The sequence below is a fragment of the Periplaneta americana genome, chromosome 2 (genome assembly GCF_040183065.1).
Source record: "Periplaneta americana isolate PAMFEO1 chromosome 2, P.americana_PAMFEO1_priV1, whole genome shotgun sequence".
Taxonomy (NCBI): domain Eukaryota; kingdom Metazoa; phylum Arthropoda; class Insecta; order Blattodea; family Blattidae; genus Periplaneta; species Periplaneta americana.
In genome coordinates, this window is record NC_091118.1 from 34,533,292 (window position 1) to 34,554,174 (window position 20,883).

At 35.6% G+C, this 20,883-nt stretch overlaps 3 protein-coding genes across 11 annotated transcripts in view; 2 read left to right on the forward strand and 1 right to left on the reverse strand.

The window, feature by feature from the left end:
* Nucleotides 1-2,200, forward strand: part of mri (BTB/POZ domain-containing protein mrityu) — a 53,838-nt gene extending 51,638 nt beyond the window's left edge. For all 6 annotated transcript variants that reach the window (XM_069815165.1, XM_069815192.1, XM_069815174.1 and 3 more), the window contains one exon: nucleotides 1,638-2,200. In XM_069815165.1, the coding sequence (XP_069671266.1) occupies nucleotides 1,638-1,844 (207 nt within the window). In that variant the 3' untranslated portion in view covers nucleotides 1,845-2,200. The remainder of the gene's footprint in view (nucleotides 1-1,637) is intronic.
* Nucleotides 235-20,266, reverse strand: Nxt1 (NTF2-related export protein 1). 2 transcript variants are annotated; one of them, XM_069815227.1, is made up of 5 exons: nucleotides 20,062-20,266; nucleotides 17,195-17,281; nucleotides 11,851-11,995; nucleotides 7,691-7,853; nucleotides 235-2,213 (listed from the first exon to the last, which is right to left on the reverse strand). In XM_069815227.1, the coding sequence occupies exons 1-5, from the start codon at nucleotides 20,068-20,070 to the stop codon at nucleotides 2,207-2,209; spliced, it is 411 nt and encodes a 136-aa protein (XP_069671328.1). In that variant the 5' UTR covers nucleotides 20,071-20,266; the 3' UTR covers nucleotides 235-2,206. The 2 variants fall into 2 exon arrangements, with proteins under 2 accessions (XP_069671328.1, XP_069671318.1); XM_069815217.1 differs by having other exon boundaries at nucleotides 17,195-17,284; nucleotides 20,062-20,222.
* A 24-nt stretch (nucleotides 20,267-20,290) lies between these two features.
* The window catches only part of rno (PHD finger protein rhinoceros), an 83,130-nt gene continuing 82,537 nt past the window's right edge, over nucleotides 20,291-20,883 (forward strand). Inside the window, exon 1 of one of the 3 annotated variants that reach the window (XM_069815093.1) lies at nucleotides 20,291-20,425. The gene's annotated coding sequence lies outside the window, so the exon portion shown is untranslated. The remainder of the gene's footprint in view (nucleotides 20,426-20,883) is intronic. The other 2 variants (XM_069815085.1, XM_069815103.1) reach the window with 2 other exon arrangements.

The window sequence follows — 20,883 nt, forward strand, 5'->3', positions numbered from 1 at the left end:
ATGTTAGTGTAGAAAAATTACAGTAGTGCCTCCTGATATTAGTGTATAACTTTGCCAAGTGAACGAAAACTGTCATTTTAAATATCCACTTCTAAACTAGAAGTTACGATGTTGTAGGTTATGAAAGGCAGGAAAGCAGGACTGGTAAACATAATGGAATAATAGGCATAGCTCTTGGATACTCGATCATGAGCATTTGAATCAAACTCTGAAAAAGAAAAAAGACGCATTAAATAATTTCCAATAGTAAGAAAATGTTTAATTTACAAAAATATAAATACCATGACGTACATTATTTTCTTATATATAATGTCGAAACAGAATATTTTCCATTAAATTATTAACATCAAAGTAAATACAGTACAATTATGTTATGTAAAATTCACACATACATAGAATATTAACTTCTAGAATACAGTTTTTCAGTCATTACTTGTCAAGGAAGATAACTCTTATGTATGATGTATACAATCTGTAGGTTCTTCTTTGTTTGTAGTTCTCATGATTTCACTGTCCCATGTACAGTTTGGCTAGGTTATTTGATATTGTGTTTAGTTTTATGTTATTTTCCAAAATGGTTTTTTCTCTAGTAATGGGGTACATTTTGAAGAATGTGTTTTTGATTCAGTTTGGCATATACATTAAGAGTTTCCTGAGAGGTTAAATATGAAGAGTTATGTCTTCAAAATATATACTCAGTTCTGGCTCGTGTTGTTACATGCATGTACGCACACGTGCGTGTGTGTGTGTGTGTGTGTGTATAGTTAATGCCTGTCTGTGTTTCATAACACGTCTCCACCCACCAACCTATTGTTTTTCCTGGACTTCAAATTTTTTATAGGCTATAGTGTTTGTTGTTCTCAGAAGGGATTGTTTTATGAGATTTTTGGATAAGTTTTGAAGCCATCTTACTGCTAGACAATCACTTTGCCCCAGGGTGCGAATTAACGGGGAGGGGGGATTTCCCTTCCTTCCCTCTCTCATAAATTCATATTAAAATCCTTGCCAGCCACTGGCGTAGCTCTGTCTGCTAAGGCGCTTGCCTACCAATCTAGAGTTGCGCTCACGCTTGATTCCTGCTTGGGCTGATTAATTACCTGGTTGGCTTTTTCCGAGGTTTTCCCCCAACTGTAAGGCAAACGTCAGGTAATCTGTGGCGAATCCTCGGCCTCATCTCGCCAAATATCATCTCACTATCACCAATCTCATGGACGCTAAATAACCTCGTAGTTGATACAGCATTGTTAAATAACCCTGTCAGGAATAACTTCTATCCCCCTCACAAAATATAATTGTTTTAATACTAGTATACTTTATAAAGTATAAAGTATGCAAAGAAAATAATATTGATGTATTATAACCAACAAGCTGACACCAATTGATAACTTAGGAATTACACATCTTATCTTAAGCCTGCTCATGGATATGATTATTATGATCAAGATGCAAGACAAGCAACTCAGTGCGACCACGCATTGAGCCATAGTAATAATAATAATAATAATAATTTTATGTCTGGTATTCTTTATCTAGGATTCTATCTCATTAGAAATCTTAATTCACACCCTGACTTTAACAGTCTATGGTTATAAAACAGAGAAACTGATTAGAACTTTTTTTCTTTCGTCTTTTTGCAGTGTGTCAAGTCCAAGTCAGTGACGAATCTCGCTGAAGCAACAGCAGATCCTGTCTTAGAGTTGGATGCTGGAGGCAACCCTGTTCCTGCACCTGCCGTGCAGGGGGTTGAACACGAAGAGGGAGCTGTAGGAGGAATTCTTCCTCCACAACCCTCAGCCAATGAACCGTACCCAGAATTGCCACTCCCACCAGAGGAGACTCCATAGTGTTGACAGTGCAAGCTATATGTGTTTTAACATCCATCCATTCTTGTTGACAGCTTAAAACGTGGCTTGAATGAATGTAAGTGCAATATTTAAATGTGTTTTGTCTTCCACATTCTGTATGTATCTTTATTTAAGTTGAGGGTTACATGGCTACTTTTATTCATCATTTTACTGCCAACAAAGTCCAAAGTTCTAAATTAAAGGGCTGTACTTGCACAAAGTTAATACTTTTATGTGTTAATTTTAAAATGTCTCTTGTCTAGCCTCTATTTTTGTACATGGTAGCATTTGTATGCAGTGAGTTGTCATATGTGCAATTTATTCAAATATTAATAAATGTGAAACTGTGTAGAGCATTCCAGTCAGATCCTGCAAAAGAAATTCACCAATAAGAAATCCATGTACCTTACAATCCTATTTCCTTTACATAGAATTTTGCTGCTACCAGAACCGGCCAATGGGCAACAATGCATCACTGCTGGGCAAAAGGCTGAATTCAGTGACTATTTGGCCAGGGTGACCAGATTTTGAAAATAAAGAAACACGACACCCTTATGCCATACTAAATTGTCAAAGAAATTAGCCCTACAAACTAAATGCAATTATCTTTACTCTAATTCCTAAGTTAGGGGAGGGGGGAAGAAGAACAGGTAGAGTTTTCAAATGTTTATAATAGTAGGAATCAATTCACACGGAGATGAGCCTAGGTGCTTGAAATTCCTTCACAATGGTGTTCATTGCAAAATGGGCCAGCACATTCACTAAAACCTTCTCACATTTAGTGCAACAGCAAGCAAAGCTGTTCTTATTAAAAACTTCCCAACAATGAAAAATGTGCAGTGCAGTCCATTGAATAAAAACTGCAGGTGATGGTGTTACACTAATTAGTATCTTCTTCTGCCAAAAGTTTTAATTCTTCTTTTGCAGCGACCAGTAGCTTTAAATAGATGGTCATTTTATTACATGACAGCAAAGTTGCGTTTTATGCCTTTTTTGTTCATATGAGCTATTCCATCTCAAATCGACTGAAATATAGAGAAAATTGACCTTACAATTTCTAAATACAATAAAACTTTTTTGTACGTAGAGAACTGTGATACAATGCTTTGTGCAAAGTTTGAGGCATCAGAACTTCATAGTGTTTAAATTAAAAATATTTAAATTTATCGTATTTTCATAAAATTAGCAACTTTAAACTGTTGTAGCTCCGAAACCTTTTCACCCAATGGTTTATTTTGATGCTGAGAAATTAAAGTTTATATTGACATATAAACAGATTTGCTTACTTTTTATGGAAATGGAGATATTTAGATTTTTCCTCATTAAGACACCTTTGGCTAGGAAAAAATATTTTTAAAATATATAGTTAGATTCAGCATTGAAAGTACATATAAACACATATTTTTTTTACTGATGGTATGTTGATAAGAAAGTATTGAAAATATCAAATAAAGAAAATAAATAGTACGCGCGTGAACTAACCAGCTGACTGTGAGACGAGAGCTAGCCGAGACAAGCAAGGCCAGGAGACAAACACGTGATGTGTCGTCTAGCAGTCATGGCTGTGCTAGTTTTATCACAGGTTTTCATAAACACAGGAGTAAAATGACGCCCAACACTCGCTTATCTTCATCTCTCGGCCAGTGCATGCGGTACTGTGCTGTTCAAGTCTAGGCATGTGAAAATAATTTATTTAATACCCTCGAAACTTATTGCCGAGCCACTAAGCAAACAATGCCGAATCCCTCTTAATAATGCAATGTTTTTTCTCAATATTTTTGTACATTTTTACAAATGGCCTAAAAGCAAGTAAAATCAGATTATCTGTCTCACTGTGTACAATAAAAATAAGAATTACTTCTTAACATAACCTACCAAATGTGAGCTTCAAAATAAGCTCCCGTTCAATGTTCTGCAGTAAATGGTTCCAGAGTTCTGAGCGCTGAAAGAGGCTTGTTTTTATAAAATACGCTAAATTTGTCGCTCAATAAACCATTTGACTTTCGATAGTATATTTTTGAAAATGCACTCCCCTCAGCACCTTGTATAAGTAGGGAAAAAATTGGAGTATAAAAAAAATGCGAGGTTTTTTACTGATTGATTTCATATGGAATATCCCATATGGTAATTTGTCTGCTCTCCCACCATGTGATATTGGAATTGTCGAGTTATACAGTGTACATTCTACTACTTTATCTTTGCACTTTAATTTCTGAATATACAGAAAATCTTGTTGAAGTTTATCATTCAGTGAACACACTTTTTTTTTTGCATATTAATGAAAACTCGCTATTATAATGACAAAAGATACTGTAAAACAAAAAAGCACATTATATCAAGATAAAGCATCAAATGACCAAACTGGAAACCAGCTGTTCATTGTAGGGACCTGCTATACCAACTTTTGTACTAAAGTCTTTACAAGGACAGTCATAGAATCGGTTTCAATTCAAAGAATAAGGATCTAAGCTTACCTCCACTTTTATGGGACTAACACATGTACTAGTTGAGTGAACAATAAATATATATATTTCCAATAATGTGAACTAAAAATCACAATTATTACATAGGTCTAATTTCGTAGAGTAATATATTCTACCAAAAAAATCTGTCATCTTTTTTCACAGAAAAATATAAAACCACAGTTTGATAGGACATTTTAATTATGCCTCATAAAAAAATAATACTGAGAAAGACATGGAAACAGTTTTTCTTTTAACAAAAGCTCAGTATCTGCAACCAATAAAAAAAAAAAAGAGCATTTAAAAAAGAAATGAAAAATCCGTGGAAACAATAGAGTAGAATAGCAGTTGTCTGTATTACTTTATCCATGTGGCAATCCTCTAATAAGGAAAGTTTTTGTAAATAAATATAATTATACTGGTGGTACTTTACACGAAAAAAAGAGGGAGGGGGGCAGGAGTAATCTGTGAATTATTTAGTCATTACATAACTTCATTTGAGGGATAACTACAAGCAATACTACGGGGTAAAATCATTCACAAAAACAATGTTATCGATTCTAAAACAGCAACAGAAGCAGTTATACCTAACTTTAATTTCTAATCACCACCAATGAAATGAAACATTACTCAACTAACAACATGAAAGAAACAGTTCGGTTTTCAGTTGATACCTTCTCATGTGGGATCACAAGGAAATGGAAAAGGGAACAAAATTAAATTATACAGAACAAATCTTTCAATGAATATGAATTATTTAAAAGAATCCATGAGAAAAGCCCAATACAAAAGTATTCATGAAAATAACTGCAAACAAAATATCAAAGTTAATTTTTTTTTTTTTGTTTAGTCAACTGTCTGAAGACAGGTTGGAACTTAAGTTACACCAATAAAGCATCACTTATGAGGCAACTAATCCAGGAGATAATGAGGTAGGGTGCCAGTTTCTTTCCCCCTCCATTGCATACGTCACTGACTAGTAACATATAACACTAATCAGACTTCAGATTTGTATAAACAATATTGTTTACAAAAACTTCTAGCACTGGAAACGATCAATACTAAATACCCTACAGAAGAATGGCTACACATATATACTGATGGATCAACCACAGAAAACCTTACTGGAGCTGGAGTTACATGTACACATTTTTCCTTTTATCTTTCTGTTGGCAGAGAGAGAACAAATTATGATGGTGAAATAGAGGCTATACACATTGCTCTCCGACAATTATTAAATCTTCCCTTAAATAAATATAACAAGACAGTAATTCTTTCAGATTCTAAAGCTGCAATTCAGGGAATATGTTCAAATGCTACAAAGAAGTCAACAAAAATAAGAGAATGCTACAAAATGTTAACACAACTCTAAAAAGTTAATAAGATTGTCCATCTCCAATAGATTCCAGCACACTGTGGAGTCATGGGGAATGAAACCGCAGACACACTTGCCAAGAAAGGCACAACAATAAAACAAAAATCTAAATTTAATTTCTCATATTCCTCAATAAAACGCTTGATCACTACAAAATTTTCTCATTCATACCTACAAGAAATAGAATCAAATGCTAAAGACAAAAAATGGATTACACTACTTTCCAACCCAGATATAATCCCCCAGAGACCAAGGAAAACAGCAGTTGCAGCCTTCAGACTATTGACAAATCATGACTGTCTAGCATGTCATCTCTACAGAATAGGTATCTCAGCTTCACCAATATGTGTCCTGTGTAACGATCCAGCAGAAATGAATGAAGACCACTTGAAGACCTGTGAAGCATTAAGATCAGAAGAAACTACAGTTCAAAAGTATTGGAAAGCACGACTGCTCATGGCTTCATTGCCAGATGCAAGGCACTAGACAACAACAACGTATTGTTCTTCCTCTGACACGTATCATCAAGTGAGATGTACCACCTGATAATAGATGTACCTATCAGCCAGAACCTTAATCAGAGGTACAGAGGTAAATATGGGGGGCAAGGAGGAAAATAACAAATTTAGAAAACTAATTGCATCAATTTTTTTTTACAAAACATATTGGACCGACAAGTCAATACTAACAAATAAATGATGATAAAAAGAACCTTCATTTGACTGTCTATTTATTATTAATCATTCAATAAATGAACAGCATGTAAAAAAAAAAGAAGTGGCTACAAGTACTTTCGCTACAAGTAATTTGCATCAAGCAAGCTAAGAAAAGAGCTGCAGCACTATTCTGACAAGAAATTGGCCATGACTGCTTGGCACAGAATCTACACAGAATTGGAACTGTGAACTCTGTCCAGTGTACACTTTGCAATAGTCAAGAACTAATGAACAGAGAACATATCTCTTATTATATGTTAAACTGGACCTCTCAAAACAGCAGAAAGTTCATGTTCTCCTACCTGTACTGGGATGCACGATTTCAAATAAGCTGGAAGACTCCTAATGGGGGGAGGAGGGGGGGGGGGAGAAGAAAAAGCAATTGAAGTCAATCGGACTTATTTTACTTTCTTTACAGCTATGCCACATCAATAAATTTATGAATGCAGTTATATTGTCAGACTCCAAAGCAGCTATTCTATCAATCGTCTCTAAACACACACCTTCCTCTCAAACAGCAGAAATAACTAAAATGCTCTCTCAATTAATATCACTCAATAAAAGAATTGTATTCCAATGGATACCGTCCCATTGTGGAATCCTGGGAAATGAGAATGTGGATGCTTTAGCAAAGAAGGGCAGCACTGCTACTTACAGACCTGTTACTAAATCTACGTATTACTCTGTGAAAAGATTTATTAAATCTACATACCGGTTCTTAAGACTTCAACAAACAAAATTTGATAACACAATCTCAAGGGAAAAAATGGAACTCTCTGCATCAAAATCCACAGTTAATTCCCGATTTACCACGAAAATCGTATGTGGCTGCATTTAGATTGGCAACAGGCCATGATTGTTTGGCTAAACACCTGCATAGAATTGGAATATATCAGTCCCCTAACTGCCCATTGTGCAACTCAAACCAAGAAATGGATTCGGAACACCTCAAAATCTGTGCTTCAGTGGCTGGTCATAATAATATCTTTGAAAAATATTGGAGTGCAAGAGATCAAATGACTTTATTGTCAAACGCCTGGCATTAGAAAACAACAACAACAACTTTCTTTACAGATAAAGTTGACAACACATGATTCTCGAAGGTTCTTTATTAGTGTTTCAGTCACAAACCCAGAAGAGAGTGAAAATTCTAAGAAAAAAGGTTGCCTAAACAAGTCAGGAACTGTACCTAAGCCACATTCTTATTACTTTGGACAACTTCATTCTTTGCAATGCTTATTATGCAAAACCATGTGAACTATCAGAAATACAAATTACCTTGAAGATACTTACGAGATAGATTCTTGTAGCCGGAAGCAATCACTTACAATCTTCCACTTGTCTCCTTGAGCTGTGATCATGAAATTCTGTTGAAATGGTCTTGAAACTTTCTCTTGAAATTTCACAAAACCACAAACAAGAATGAGAAATGTCAGCTGATTGGCAACAGCAGAGTCTGAAATCAAATAATGCTTTACCTGAGTACATTGGTGCTTCATATATACAATATTTATTCCCGTAATTTCCCGTCAAGATTTTGCCCCCCCCCCCCCTCATTTTTTCAGATTTTTATTTTCCTCTGATAACTTTCCCTCTTACATTAAACAAAATTGGATGAGTGTGGCCGTTTGGCTACCCAGTCATTCACATAATAGGAGTTATAAGGACAATAAGCCTCAGGCTGTAGTGTAAGCCTTCGGGTTCCTCCCTTGTATAAAAAAATATTGGACACTTCTTTTCCCTTCAAGAGTCTCTTTAGTAAAGATTCAAAGTATCGAAAAAATAAGCATGGGCAACTCAAGGTCTCTATGATTCTTCTGCTGACAAGGAAGATTATTTGGATTTGTTGTCTGTTGAAAGTAGTTATATGCGAAGTTTCTGAGATTAGTCAATATCAGCTACCTGCATTAGAACTGATAATACAGCGGTACAAAGAAAAACCACAAAATGGTTCATAAATATTAAATTATATATATATATATATATATATATATATATGTAGTTATTTATTATTAAGCATTGATTTGATTAGTATATGAATTGTTCGATGTTATTTATGACATTATTCTTGATATTTTATAGTTTTCGGTAATTTCCCCCTCCTTGATTGTTTGCTTCCAAATTTAAAAAGGGAAAGTACGCGAGTAAATACGGTAGTTATTATAGGTATCCTACAAGGAAAACTCAGCTTGGACTCCTCACGGCGCGCATGCTATACCCCTCTTACTCCGCTACAGTAGGCATGAGAGCATGCTGGGAATGGAAGCATACGTCATCTGCACGAGACAGTCACACCCGCTGGTCTCTGTGCACTGAGTTTTCCTTGTTGGATGCCTATAATTCGTTCCATAAAATTGAGACAGTCATCAAAACAATGATAATCAAAATACTTCGATACATGTTATAGCAATAATTTCTGAAAATGTTATTAACTAATGCTGAGTTCTTGGCAGTAAAGCTATTAAACTCTCTTGCTCTCCAATATAAGAGAGTGATAATCGTTTTAATTTAGGCACCATATTTTTTTATGTCGTGGCGGCTATATCACCTACATACAACCCTCAAACTGTTTAGAGGATTGCATCTGCCATTGGTTAGCGAGTCTATATGACCTAGCCGGGAGGATTGTCAGACAACTCCAGCTACCAAATCCCCTCTTCACCACTTAGGGGACACTCACGCGTGCCATGGCAGGTCAGCATGCCGAAATGGCACTTCCTCTATTTTTGATGGAAGAGTTATACCTGAAACTTAATGATAATTATTTTATTCTTATTCTGTAACTCAGTCTCCAGAGTCTTGTTTATTAAAAACAGGTTCTGAAAATGAAATGTAGTCACATATAAATATCCTTATTTTAGGTTATAACTTTGAACAAAATTCTTTATTACAAGAAATGCTATTCCTTAACATTATTACACTGATGAAAATGATTAAATCCATCAAATTTCTTATAGAATATTAACAGAAAATCTTATTAAATTCTGTAAAAATGCGGCAAATACCAAATTGCTAGTTTCAATGGGACGCCATATTTGTTTACTGACTGATTTTGAAATTTACAGCTGGCAGTCTTAGATGCCTATTAAATAAGGGATGGTGGGCATTTGAAACAAAACTCTTGGGAGAGTGACTGGATGCTCGAGATAATGTGATTGCAAGTTATCCAGGAGGAATGTACTGGTACCTTATGTAGCAAAATTACTATTAATCGAATTTAATGGCATTAAATAGTGAGCTATGATTAACAGAAACAGATGATAACATTATACCAGTGGTTCCCAAACTGTTTGAAGCTGCGACCCACTTTTGGGCAAGACTTTCTATTGCAACCCTCTCTCCCCACTCTCGTACTGGCACTCAATCCAATTCAAGAAATACAAATTCTTGTAAAATTCAAAATAACGACAATTTTATTCAAAAGCATTGGATACCACCCAAATAACGACCAAGATAGAAGCATGTAGTGCGACAATGACACGAAATATTAAGTAAACGTCATTTCTGGTAGGCTGCTTGAAACTATTACCACCATGGCGCTGCTGTAATAGTTCAATATAAAGCGGTAAATTCCATGAAAGAAAGAGCATTGCAAACTCATATTTTTAGAAAAATTTGTGAATACACGGGTTCATTATATGAAAATATCCATTATCACACGGAAGTAAGATGGTTTTCATTGGGTAACATGTTGAAAAGAGTTTTGCACTTAAGAGCAGAACTTTTAATGTACCGGTTCATGCAAAAGAAGATATCGGAATTTGCAAACCTACTTCCATATTCTCTTCGGTTTCTTAGATTGACATTCCTTGCTGAAGTTTTCGAACACTTATATAGCCTACTTAGAGTATAGAAGTTTGCAAGGCCAAGATGTTGACATAACAGCCAGAGATAAAATCAACGGATTTATGAAGAAACTTGATTGCTGGTCAACATTACTAGACAAAAATAAATTTTATTCATTCTAGAGCAGCTGTGGCGAAAATGTGATCATGTGCCGAGCCACTGTGTAACCTGCAATGTGCATAGCACCTATGGAGGGAGGCGGGCACCCGAAGGGGAAGTGAAGCAACTGTCTGACTTATTAACGGATTTTCATTTTCCTTACATCAAGCATTTAAATATAATTTTATACAGTACAAGGCTACAAACTAATGTTTAGTACTTGTAACGAACAAAAAAAAAAATTAACAATAAAACATAGGACATATTATCACAACCTAAAATTAACTGTCTTCAGAATGTCTCTGTGACAGAGTTTCAAGATCAGGAATTATGTCACTGCCAGTCGTAGTTGATCACGAAGATATTTGTCTGTCAGTCATGATCTAAATTTGGTTTTTACTATTTCCATTGTTGAAAATAACTTTTCACAAATGTAAGTTGTAGCGAACATGGCTTCAACAGAGCAAACGAAAGAACAAAGCTTCGGATATTTATTTTTTGGCAAAGATTTGAAAAGTTCAACATTTGTCAAGTCCTTACATCCAGCTTTCATTTAACATCACATTGTAAATCTGTGAGTTTAAATTGAAGATCTAACCGCATTATTCGTACATCTGCTGAAAAAAGGATCGGTGTACAGAGATGATGATGATGGTGATGATAATAATAACACAACCTTTTAATATTTCATCAGTAACATGTAGTATAATGCCGTTTTATGTTGTACAACCGTTTCCACGTAATACTTGTGAACAAATCATACATTTAATATTCTCATCATATTGGCAGGAAAAAAATGCGTCCTCCCATCCTACTTGAAACTTTCGTTTTTATAGAGGTACATGGTTTCGAGAGAGGCATTGCGATGATATGCCACTCGCAGGTCAGAGACAAATACAAATGGAACGGAGTTTGACTCCAGTGAGTGAGAGGGTGGGGGTTGGAGAAGGTAGGAAGCAAGAGAAATTCATAGCTATCATTGCGAGCCACACTGTGCTCGTGAGTCACATTTTCGCCACAGCTGTTCTAGAGTATTAAATAACTCAAGGGAAATTTAACTATGTATGTATGATAGTCAAATACTGAGTTTGTTTTTGTGGACATACAATTACATTTTCTCAATTTTAAACAACAGAGTTTTGAATATTTTCTGGAATAAACTCAAACAATTAAGAGTCACAAATGGATAGGGAAATCACTTTTAGAGAGTGATGTTAATAAGAATTTTTGGTCTTATTTTGTAAATCATCTCGCAACCCCTTCAGCTGCTTACACGACCCCCACTTTGGGAACCACTGCACTATACAATACCTATGCTAGCAGAAAAAAGAAGTGTCCTATAATACTTTCTCAATAGAGAAGAAGAAGGTTACTACTGAGTACAGAGATGGATTAATTAAAAAATTTAAATATAATTTTCCAGTTCCAGGCCTGAGTACTGTGGTGGACCTGCTGAAGGGGCATTGTATCTTACGAAATACAGGCACAGTACTATTTCAGATACATACCAAGAACAGGCTGGGCATCGAGGGATGTCAATGTGTGTTCTGAAGGAGGCAGACCTTCAAAAAACTTCTGTATAAGGTCCTTACCGACAGTGCCATTTCCATTCCACACAAGCACACCTGTGTCAAGGTAATATCGTGACATTTGCTGCAAAAAAAGTAAGGAAAATGTGATGAGGAGTTAAATCACAGGGATATATTAGTACCATACACGTATCATTTTTCTTTTACTTTATGTCTTCTTTATGGTCATGAGTAGAGCCCGGAAATTTAGGTGCTAAAAGTTAAAAATGACAGTGAGTGTAGATGAATAGATATGGTGCCCGTGAGGAGGGTTTTAAGCCTAGTTCACAGGAGTCCGATATGTAATAATAGACAACATCGTCACAAGGACTGGGTAATGAATCCTGTAAACCGTGCGCTAATTTGTAAATGGTAGTTAAGAGGATTAGAGACCTTTAACGGTATCAAAAGGAAAATACTGAATGACAAGAATGGCTTCTATTTTATAAATTAGCTATACCAAGGAGCAATATTAACTTTTAGCACCTAAAATTCCGGGCTCTAGTCATGAGTAGTGACAAAAAAAAAAAAATAAAATTTCATATTCTAAACCATTCCTGCTAGCAGTATGGGAACAAGGATTTTCAGGACTCACAATCTGTAGAATGCAATTAATGTAAAAAAAAAAAAAAAAAAAAAAAAAAAATTAACATTCCAGATTGTGTTGGTAAAATTTTAACTTTTTTTTCCTTCATATTTTGCATGATTTTTTCTATCACTAAACCAGGCTTCCCAGATATTATAAGGAGACAATAGAGATGTTTTCCAAGAAGGGCAAATAAATCTCCAAATTTCTCTTTAGAATCATTGAACTCGTGTCAATAAATTCAAGAAGCCAAAACAAAATAAGTACCATAGTTCCTGTTACACCTTTTCTTATTCTTTCGAATCCAGTGAAAGTCTTTTCAGCTTCTACTTTTGTGTGTGTAAATTAATGTTTTAAATGGATTTCAACCATACATTTTGCTGTCTACTTAATTTATTCTCTTTTTGCAACATCATGGGGTTATCATCAAACAAAACAATATCAACTGACAGAATGTAATAATAATAATTATACAGAGTGTCCCAAAAGTCTGTATACATAGGAAATGTTACTTGAAAATAGGAATGTCAAAAATGTGGCAGCCTTCGAGAGTCAGACATAGGTAAATGTGACCCAACCAGTTCCAACACACATTCTACAACATGTCCAGCATCACATGATGACAGACGTCGATGATACAGGCCTGTAAATGTGAAAGTACCGGATTTTCTCCTGGTAGACCTGCGACTTAAAGTAACCCCAGAGGTAAAAATCAAGAGGTGTAAGTAATATCTGGGGAGTGGATTGGCCACATTCAGCACATTATGTGACATTTCTATTTGAAATTGACATTCCGTATGTATGGAGACTCTTGGGACATCCTGTAGAAAATATAGAAAAGTTACTTGTGTTGTATTGTAACCAGAGTCCAATCAACATAAGAACTATTTTTTTTTTTCTTTAGAGTAAAAAATTGAGTTATCTAATTCTTACATTCAGATAAGGATTTTATGATGCTGAAAAACTGTTTAATTATGAAGATTTATTGCATTTTATTTGGTAGCATATTAAATATAGACAAAATGATTAATGTATAAATAATTATGTGTGTGTGTGTTTTAAAGACATCCCTGTAGCACTAGAGGATATGTAGCAATGAATTACAGATGCTTGTTCTTCCATTTGGCAGTTAATACTTCAAGAAATAAGGTCTTTTAGAGAACAATTTCAATAATTGTGAGTCAATGTAAATGGTCACCACTTCGAACATACATGAATTTCTTTCATTTGTAGTTCCCAGTTTAGAAGGTTGCGTTTTTTCGGGCTGAGTTTCTTTTTAAAGTTGGGCAGTTTTCAATTAGCATTTTATATAATTGAAATTGATTTCTTAATGCAGATGGGTTGATTTCTGTACCATGAGTAGCTTCTTTACTTATTGTTGTTCCTAAACATTGACATTCTAATTTTATTTTAATATAATTAACTTGAACTATTAAATTTTCTGCATTTGCACCTATATGAGCGTGTTTAGTTTTTTTGTAAGTTTATTTTTAGCTCTCCATTTCTCATACTATTCTTCTTTACGTTTTCTCATCATATACTCTATATCATCTTGGTCTTATGCTGTAACAACTTGAACATCAGCAAAATGTAGAGTGAATATTGTATCTCCAACTGGAATTCCCATTCCTTGGCATTTTCTCCTCCATAATTTCAAAGATTTATCTACATAAACTTCAAATAAAGTGTGTGTGAGAGTTCACATCACTGTCTCAGTCCATTGCTTACTTGGTACAAGTTCAATAATTCATTCATAACTGGCGCTACAGTCCATTGAGGACCTTCAATATTTGTAGCCATCCTGTCCTGTACCAGTCTCCTCTATCTCCTAACTCCAATCTTTCTTAAATCATTCTCCACATCTTGCAACCTAGCCTTCCTCTTCGTCTTGCTTCACCTGGGTGTCCATACAATGCTCGCCTGGGTAACCTAGAGTCTGGCATCTGCTCAACATGGTCCAACCATCTAAGCCTGCCTCTTTTAATGAATGATATTATGTTCGGTAGTTAAATAATAAAGATACTGTATAAAGGCAAAGAAGACAGAGAAGAAAAATGCTTACAGATGGAAAATAATCTCCTAAAGCCCCTAAATAGACTATTAATTGGCAAACAAAATCCTAGATCAACAATTCGGCCTCAGAAAGGGCAGAAACACCATCACACAGGTAGATAAGAGAGAAAAGAGAAGATTTTTTTTTATTCTCTACCCTTCAATTTCCAGTGGTGTAGCGTCAATGTAAGCTAAAAAGCTTAGCTTCCTCAGTTAATAATAATTTCATAATAAACCTGCAGTTTATGGACAAAATTATTTATTAATTTTAATAGAATTTATATTTACGCGTTAAATATTGTGATGCGGCAGCTCAGGATGATTTGTGATGCAGCAGTTAACAAGAAGCCTGCACACACCAGCTTCCAAGCAGACTGGTTTCTTCTGTGTAATCCATCTCGCAGATTTTCCATCCCTTTCTAACTAAACTACCCTAGTCGCAAGGCTTGCAAGAAGCTAGCTTTAACATTTAAAGTAAGTAGTTTCCGAGTTATCCATTTTCGTCAGTTGTGTTCAGTTGAAGTGTTAGTGTGCATTGTGGCTGATATAATAAATAATGAGCAAAATAACAGTTCCTGACACTAATTTACTTGAATTTTTAGGACAATTGTATTATCAAGACTGACTTACGAACAAAATGTGATTTAAAAAACAAATGACCGACTCCCTTGCTGTCAATGAAGGATACAACCAAAAGATAGATGCATACTTACGTAATGATACTAATATTATGATTTCTCTCAGTATGACAGGGAGTGAGCTAATGTTATACTTATACGTGTCTATTTGTTAAGAGATATGTGTAAACCGTGAAATCATATTTTACTACGTATCATATGAGGTCATACCTTATTGGTGTTACTTACGAGGTTCCAACCAATCTTCGACTGCTGACTTGACATTGACTACTATTTATTTTAAGACTATTTTTGTAATATGTTTTCTCATATTGCATGAAAGACAACTTGAGTTAGCTTCCCCTGCTCAAAATTTCATGCTACATCACTGTTAATTTCACAATCCCACATGACAAATGAGTTAATGCATAACTGGCATATGTGAAAATCAGGCAGCTCCGGCATCGTGTACTTATTCTCAGTATTAATTTAATTGGCCTTACTTTCTTAAGAAGATATTGACATAAGATACACTGTGATCTTGTAGTCCCTCTACAGTACAACAAGTAGAATGATGGTCCGTATAACCGCAAAAAATTGGTAGCATTCTTTAGACTCTGTCAAGGGCAAGAAAACTTTACCCTCCACCATTGTAATAAGGGTTTCAGATAACAGTCAGGGTTGGACTATCTGTTCCAGTGTGTAAGTGGATTGTGACAGGGTTAAAAATGTCTATGACAGAACTACCAATCCTGCGGCCACAAGAAGCATATTCATTACTGCGAATGGTTGCAGATTCAGTGCCACGGTGTGTTGAAGTCCTGATTAGTACATTTTTAAGCTTTTACGTTTTTACGGATGAAGCCTGGTTTCACCTGTCCTGTTTTGCTAATTCTCAAAACAACAGAATTTGGTCATCTCAAAATCCGTATGCAGTGGAAGAAATGAAACTGGATCCAGAGAAAAGAGGCGTGTGGTGCGAATCCTGAATTCGTTGATTCGTAGTATTCTGCCCAAGGGTAGTTCTTTCACTGCAAACTGAGCATTCTCCAGTCATTCCTACTCTCTGCCTTGCTCTTATTATTGGCCCTATTTTTTTTAAAGAACCGTTGTTCTAAAGTTTACTGTTCCGATATTCTGTTTCCATTCATTGGACAGTTAAATTCAATGAAGAATAGTTGCTAAATGGTTTTATTTAACAGGATAATGCTACTGCTCAGACATACCATGTCTCAATGAATTTGTTAGAAGACATTTTCGGAGAGAGAATAATTTCGCCTCCAAGACCCCCTAATCTTACTCCACTTGATTACTTCTTTTGGGATGCTGCTAAGTCGGCAGTAGGCCTATATCAAGACAACCCTACAGAATTGATGACCTAAAATTGGCAATAAGAAATTGCACAAATTCAGTAATAAAATAAACTTTAATTAAAGTGTTCCATAATAAAATAAAATGTGTGGATCTAAGCTTTTGGCAGAATAGGAGACATTTTCGGCATCTTATTTTAAAGGAGAAGTTCACATTAACCAGTTGTTTGAGATGGGCAGGGCATGTAGCATGTATAGGCGAATCCAGAAATGTATATAGAGTGTTAGTTGGGAGGTCGGAGGGAAAAAAACCTTTTGGGAGGCCGAGATGTAAAAGGGAGAATAATATTAAAATGGATTTGAGGGAGGTGGGATATGATGATAGAGACTGAATTAATCTAGATCAGGATAGGGACCAATGCCGGGCTTATGTGAGAACAGCAATGAACCTCCAGGTTGACTAAAAGCCATAAGTTATATTATTATTATTATTGTTTGATATGCTCTCTTTTACTGATTTCTCTAAATTCACTTCAACCAGCCTGCCACTGTCCCAGTACCAAAAAGGATTTGTAATCATTCGTGAATGGTTGTTTTCGCTAATGCTAACACAGAGTAAGGGTTGCCACTACACTCCCGTATATTAAGCAGGTTCTCGCTTATTCCATTACTGTGGAGCGACTTAAAGATCAGACTGTATGTGTCAGAATTATACTCACGTGACGCCTCTTGTCCACACTCTCGTAGTATAGCTTTGTGAATGCTTCTGCAGTATGACATGCCTGCTCTATCTTCGCCTTGAGGTCCTGCTGACAAACACCCAAACTTTGTAACAAACCATAAAATTGCGAAACCCACTTCAGTCATTACTATAGGTCTCATTCCATATTAAACATCCTTCTTGTGTGTATAGGCACCTAGTTTATAGTAGTACAGAGTGAACTGTAAATCATGTTAATTTCAGGGGGTTATTCTTTAAGATATTTCAAGCAAAAAAGTTTCATACAATTTTGCTCGTTTTTGCTTCCTTTTCGAGATAAAATTGTTTAATGTGAAACATTTCATAGTGTGTTTTGAGAAAGCCATTGATTTAATTTCCAATATGCTCAGCCAGTAGGATAGGAAAATACTGGGTGTTCAGTTCAAAGTGTGTCATGGCTCGCTGTATGCCGTCATATGACTAGTCGATGAGCCTAGAGAATTGAATCTTCCTACACTTCCGCAGAGGTGTATTACCTATGTGTCAGAGAAGTTGCATAGCAAGTACGGCGTTCATTCTGAAGAGTACTTACTGATATGTACGGTAAAGTCAGTACTGGCAGGAATGTGAACTGTTTGGAAACATGTACTGAGGTGGGTTTTTTCCTTACTGTCGGGATATGGGGAGAGGGTTAAGACGATTTCTTACGTATTTGTTGACATCAACTTCGACGGTCAACATGGGCACGGAGCATTTGATTTGTATTGTGGAATGTTGCCATACACAACCGATGATAACAAATACCCTGCATACGACTTGGCCGCGCAAAACACAGTTCGAAAGAGGTTATGGTAGCACACAGACAGTACAGACTGCCATCTGTTGCTACGACGTTCAAGTTATACCGTATACGTTCTCAAGTTCAGATTGAACACCTTGATTAATAGGCAACTTCTCTGACATAAAGCTGAAACTCGCTTCAAATCGCTAACTCACAACAGTGACATCATGACACACTTTGAAATGAACACCCAGTAGCGTATTTATAATATGAAAGAATTTTAGTTTTGTCCTTTAAATCTGCAGAAATTTGATCCGAACAAATGTAACATTTCGTTCCCAAAGGAATTCTACAATATTATAGGCCTATTTGTTCGAATCTAATTTCTGCACTTCAACGGACAAAACTAAATTCTTTCAATCATTTGTTAGCCAATCATAATACATTGTTGTCTGGAACTGGAACAAACAATGAATGATAATGCAGACGAAACAACAGACTACCTCGAGGAAATCTTCCTCACAGTGTTACATATTTCATTTTAATTCCCCAGAATATGAGCCAGCTCATAGGTATGGAATTCCATTCTGTCAACAGTGTGCTAATGTCGAATGTGACATTTTACAGGATTAGCTAAATTTTTTTTTGTCCAATGGCAGGGCCTTAACTTACCATTATTCACACCGACTTCACTAAACTACCGAAGCACTTGAGTGTTACTCTATCAATGTAGTTGTAATTGTAAGTCTTTATTTAACGTCCTCTTACAGAGACTTTTTGGAGACCATGGTTATGTTGAATAATCTGCCTCACGACCACTTGTTTCACCACAAATATCACATCCCTTATTTTCACATAGTAATCTGATAGTTTTCGTAATGTAGTAAATCTCAGTCTCAAGTACTTAGAAGTAACACATTTCTCAGAAACGCTTAAAACTTTCACGTACAGAGAGATAATGGGCCTCACGTTCACTGGTGACATTCTTACTGGAAAAATGTTGGTTGCCTTTTCTTCCTCTCTGTCCTCCTCCACTCCTGTCGTGATAACTAGCAAACTGTCAGTGACAAAGTTAGGCAGAGTTTGATTGACAAGTAGTCTCAGTAAAGTTAGATGAGGAGACACATTAGTGACAAGTAGTCTCAGTAAAGTTAGATGAGGAGACACATTAGTGACAAATAGCACCAATATCAGTGATAAGGTTAAGAAGGACTTGATTAGAAGATAGATTATTACAAGTAGGCTACCCCTACTGTCAGTAAGTATTAATAAGGTTAGGTGGAATTTGATAACGAGATAGATTAGTAACAATTGGCCCTACTGTTAGTGACTGTGAAGATTTGATAGAGTTTGATGAATAGATAGATTAGTGACAAATGTTTCACGCAAAAATGATAACAGTTAAATGTCGAGCCTATTAACACACTAGTTTTTAGCTTTTTACGTGCTGTACCTATTCCAATTTGAACCATAACAGGAAAAAATCTTAAAGCCTTCAACCCGATCTTAGGAGAGCACTTTTAGCTTAGTTTAATCGTTTAAGAATTACTAGCAACAACAAATCCTTTAGATACTCAGTGCTGTCAGCCGGACATATGGGCCTTTAAATCTAATAATAGAGTTGAACGATTATCTTCAGAGGATGGAAAAACTTACGTTTCAACTATAAAAAAAATTGTGAAGAATAGGGAGACTTGCTCTAGAAACGAAGGGTCTGACAAATGCATCAAACATTAGGTCTAGCCTAATTGGAAGTTTTGGAAAGTTACACAAACAATAGTGTATATTTCTTTGCCGAAGAAAGTAAGCTTATATGAAGATGTTCATGTATAGAAAGGTCTAATATTCTGCATTTCGCTGGCCTAAAGTGTTCTCAAATCCTTCCTATGACAGGTCAGGCCTTTCATGGTGCAATAACATGTAATTCTATTTTTTATTTGCATATACGTAAAAAAGTTACCTTCAATCAGAGTTATATATTTTTAATCATTAGGCCTACTTTATTAAAAAAAATAGCCTACTTCAGTACATGCACAAGAATTACAAAAGTAATTAAGGTTAGGGAAATATAACCTAACTAGACCACATGCATTACGTTAAAATACCTGTTCCATAACTTGGCTTCATACACTCTCTATATCCGTGAAGTTGACAGGAAGGTTTAATGATTCAACTGAAAAATTACAGCAAAGTGTGCTTTCAAACTAATTATAATTAAACACCATTACTCCATAAAACCGCTATGCGCACAGCATCCCGAAATATCTCGGAACTCGTGAGATCTCGCGTTCGATGATCACGTGACCTCAACTTCTACAGTTATTTTTTCAGGCATGATGGCGCCAAATGATGGTATCCAGTTTTATGTTGATATTTTATCGTGTTCGTGGTTTTGGAGACTTGTTGGTGTAGGTGATACCCATCTACAATACTTCTAGATTTCTATATAACTCGGATGTGCTTGTTACGGTGAGTCTGTTGCTCATTACAAGAAGCAGAATTTCTAATGAGGACATGTTGGTTAGGCTGATGACAGAGACATGGATCCTACCTCCAAATACTTCCAATAACGTGACAAAAGTGCAACATATTGGTGGTGTCTGTATATTTCCCACTCAAAAATTTCGTTTAATGAATATACGCAACATCAAAATAAGCAATATAGATCAATAATTATGTCTTTCAATCGTTCATCTAGGCAACCAAAGATTAATGAAACGTCGCTGCAGGTGCTGCCATCTGTGTTGTCAATGTTGTTAGGCCTAAAGTTGAGCCGTGGGCACGATTCGCGATATTAAAAAGTAGCAGAAATTACTGTTTTACATCAAAATTATCTGAAATTATGTTTGTTCAAGATGTTCCTAGTGATATATGGTTAATATATTTCACGATATTATCAAGTTCTACTCTTGAATTTAGAAAGTATG

Bases quoted from the DNA above. Each gene is read 5' to 3' on its own strand.
- Nxt1 (XM_069815217.1), bottom strand. The intron at 11,996-17,194 runs GTGAGTATAATT...CTTTTTTTGCAG, and splicing joins GTGTGGACAAGAGGCGTCAC to CAAATGTCACGATATTACCT. The intron at 7,854-11,850 runs GTATGTATCTGA...ATTTGATTTCAG, and splicing joins CGATGCCCAGCCTGTTCTTG to ACTCTGCTGTTGCCAATCAG.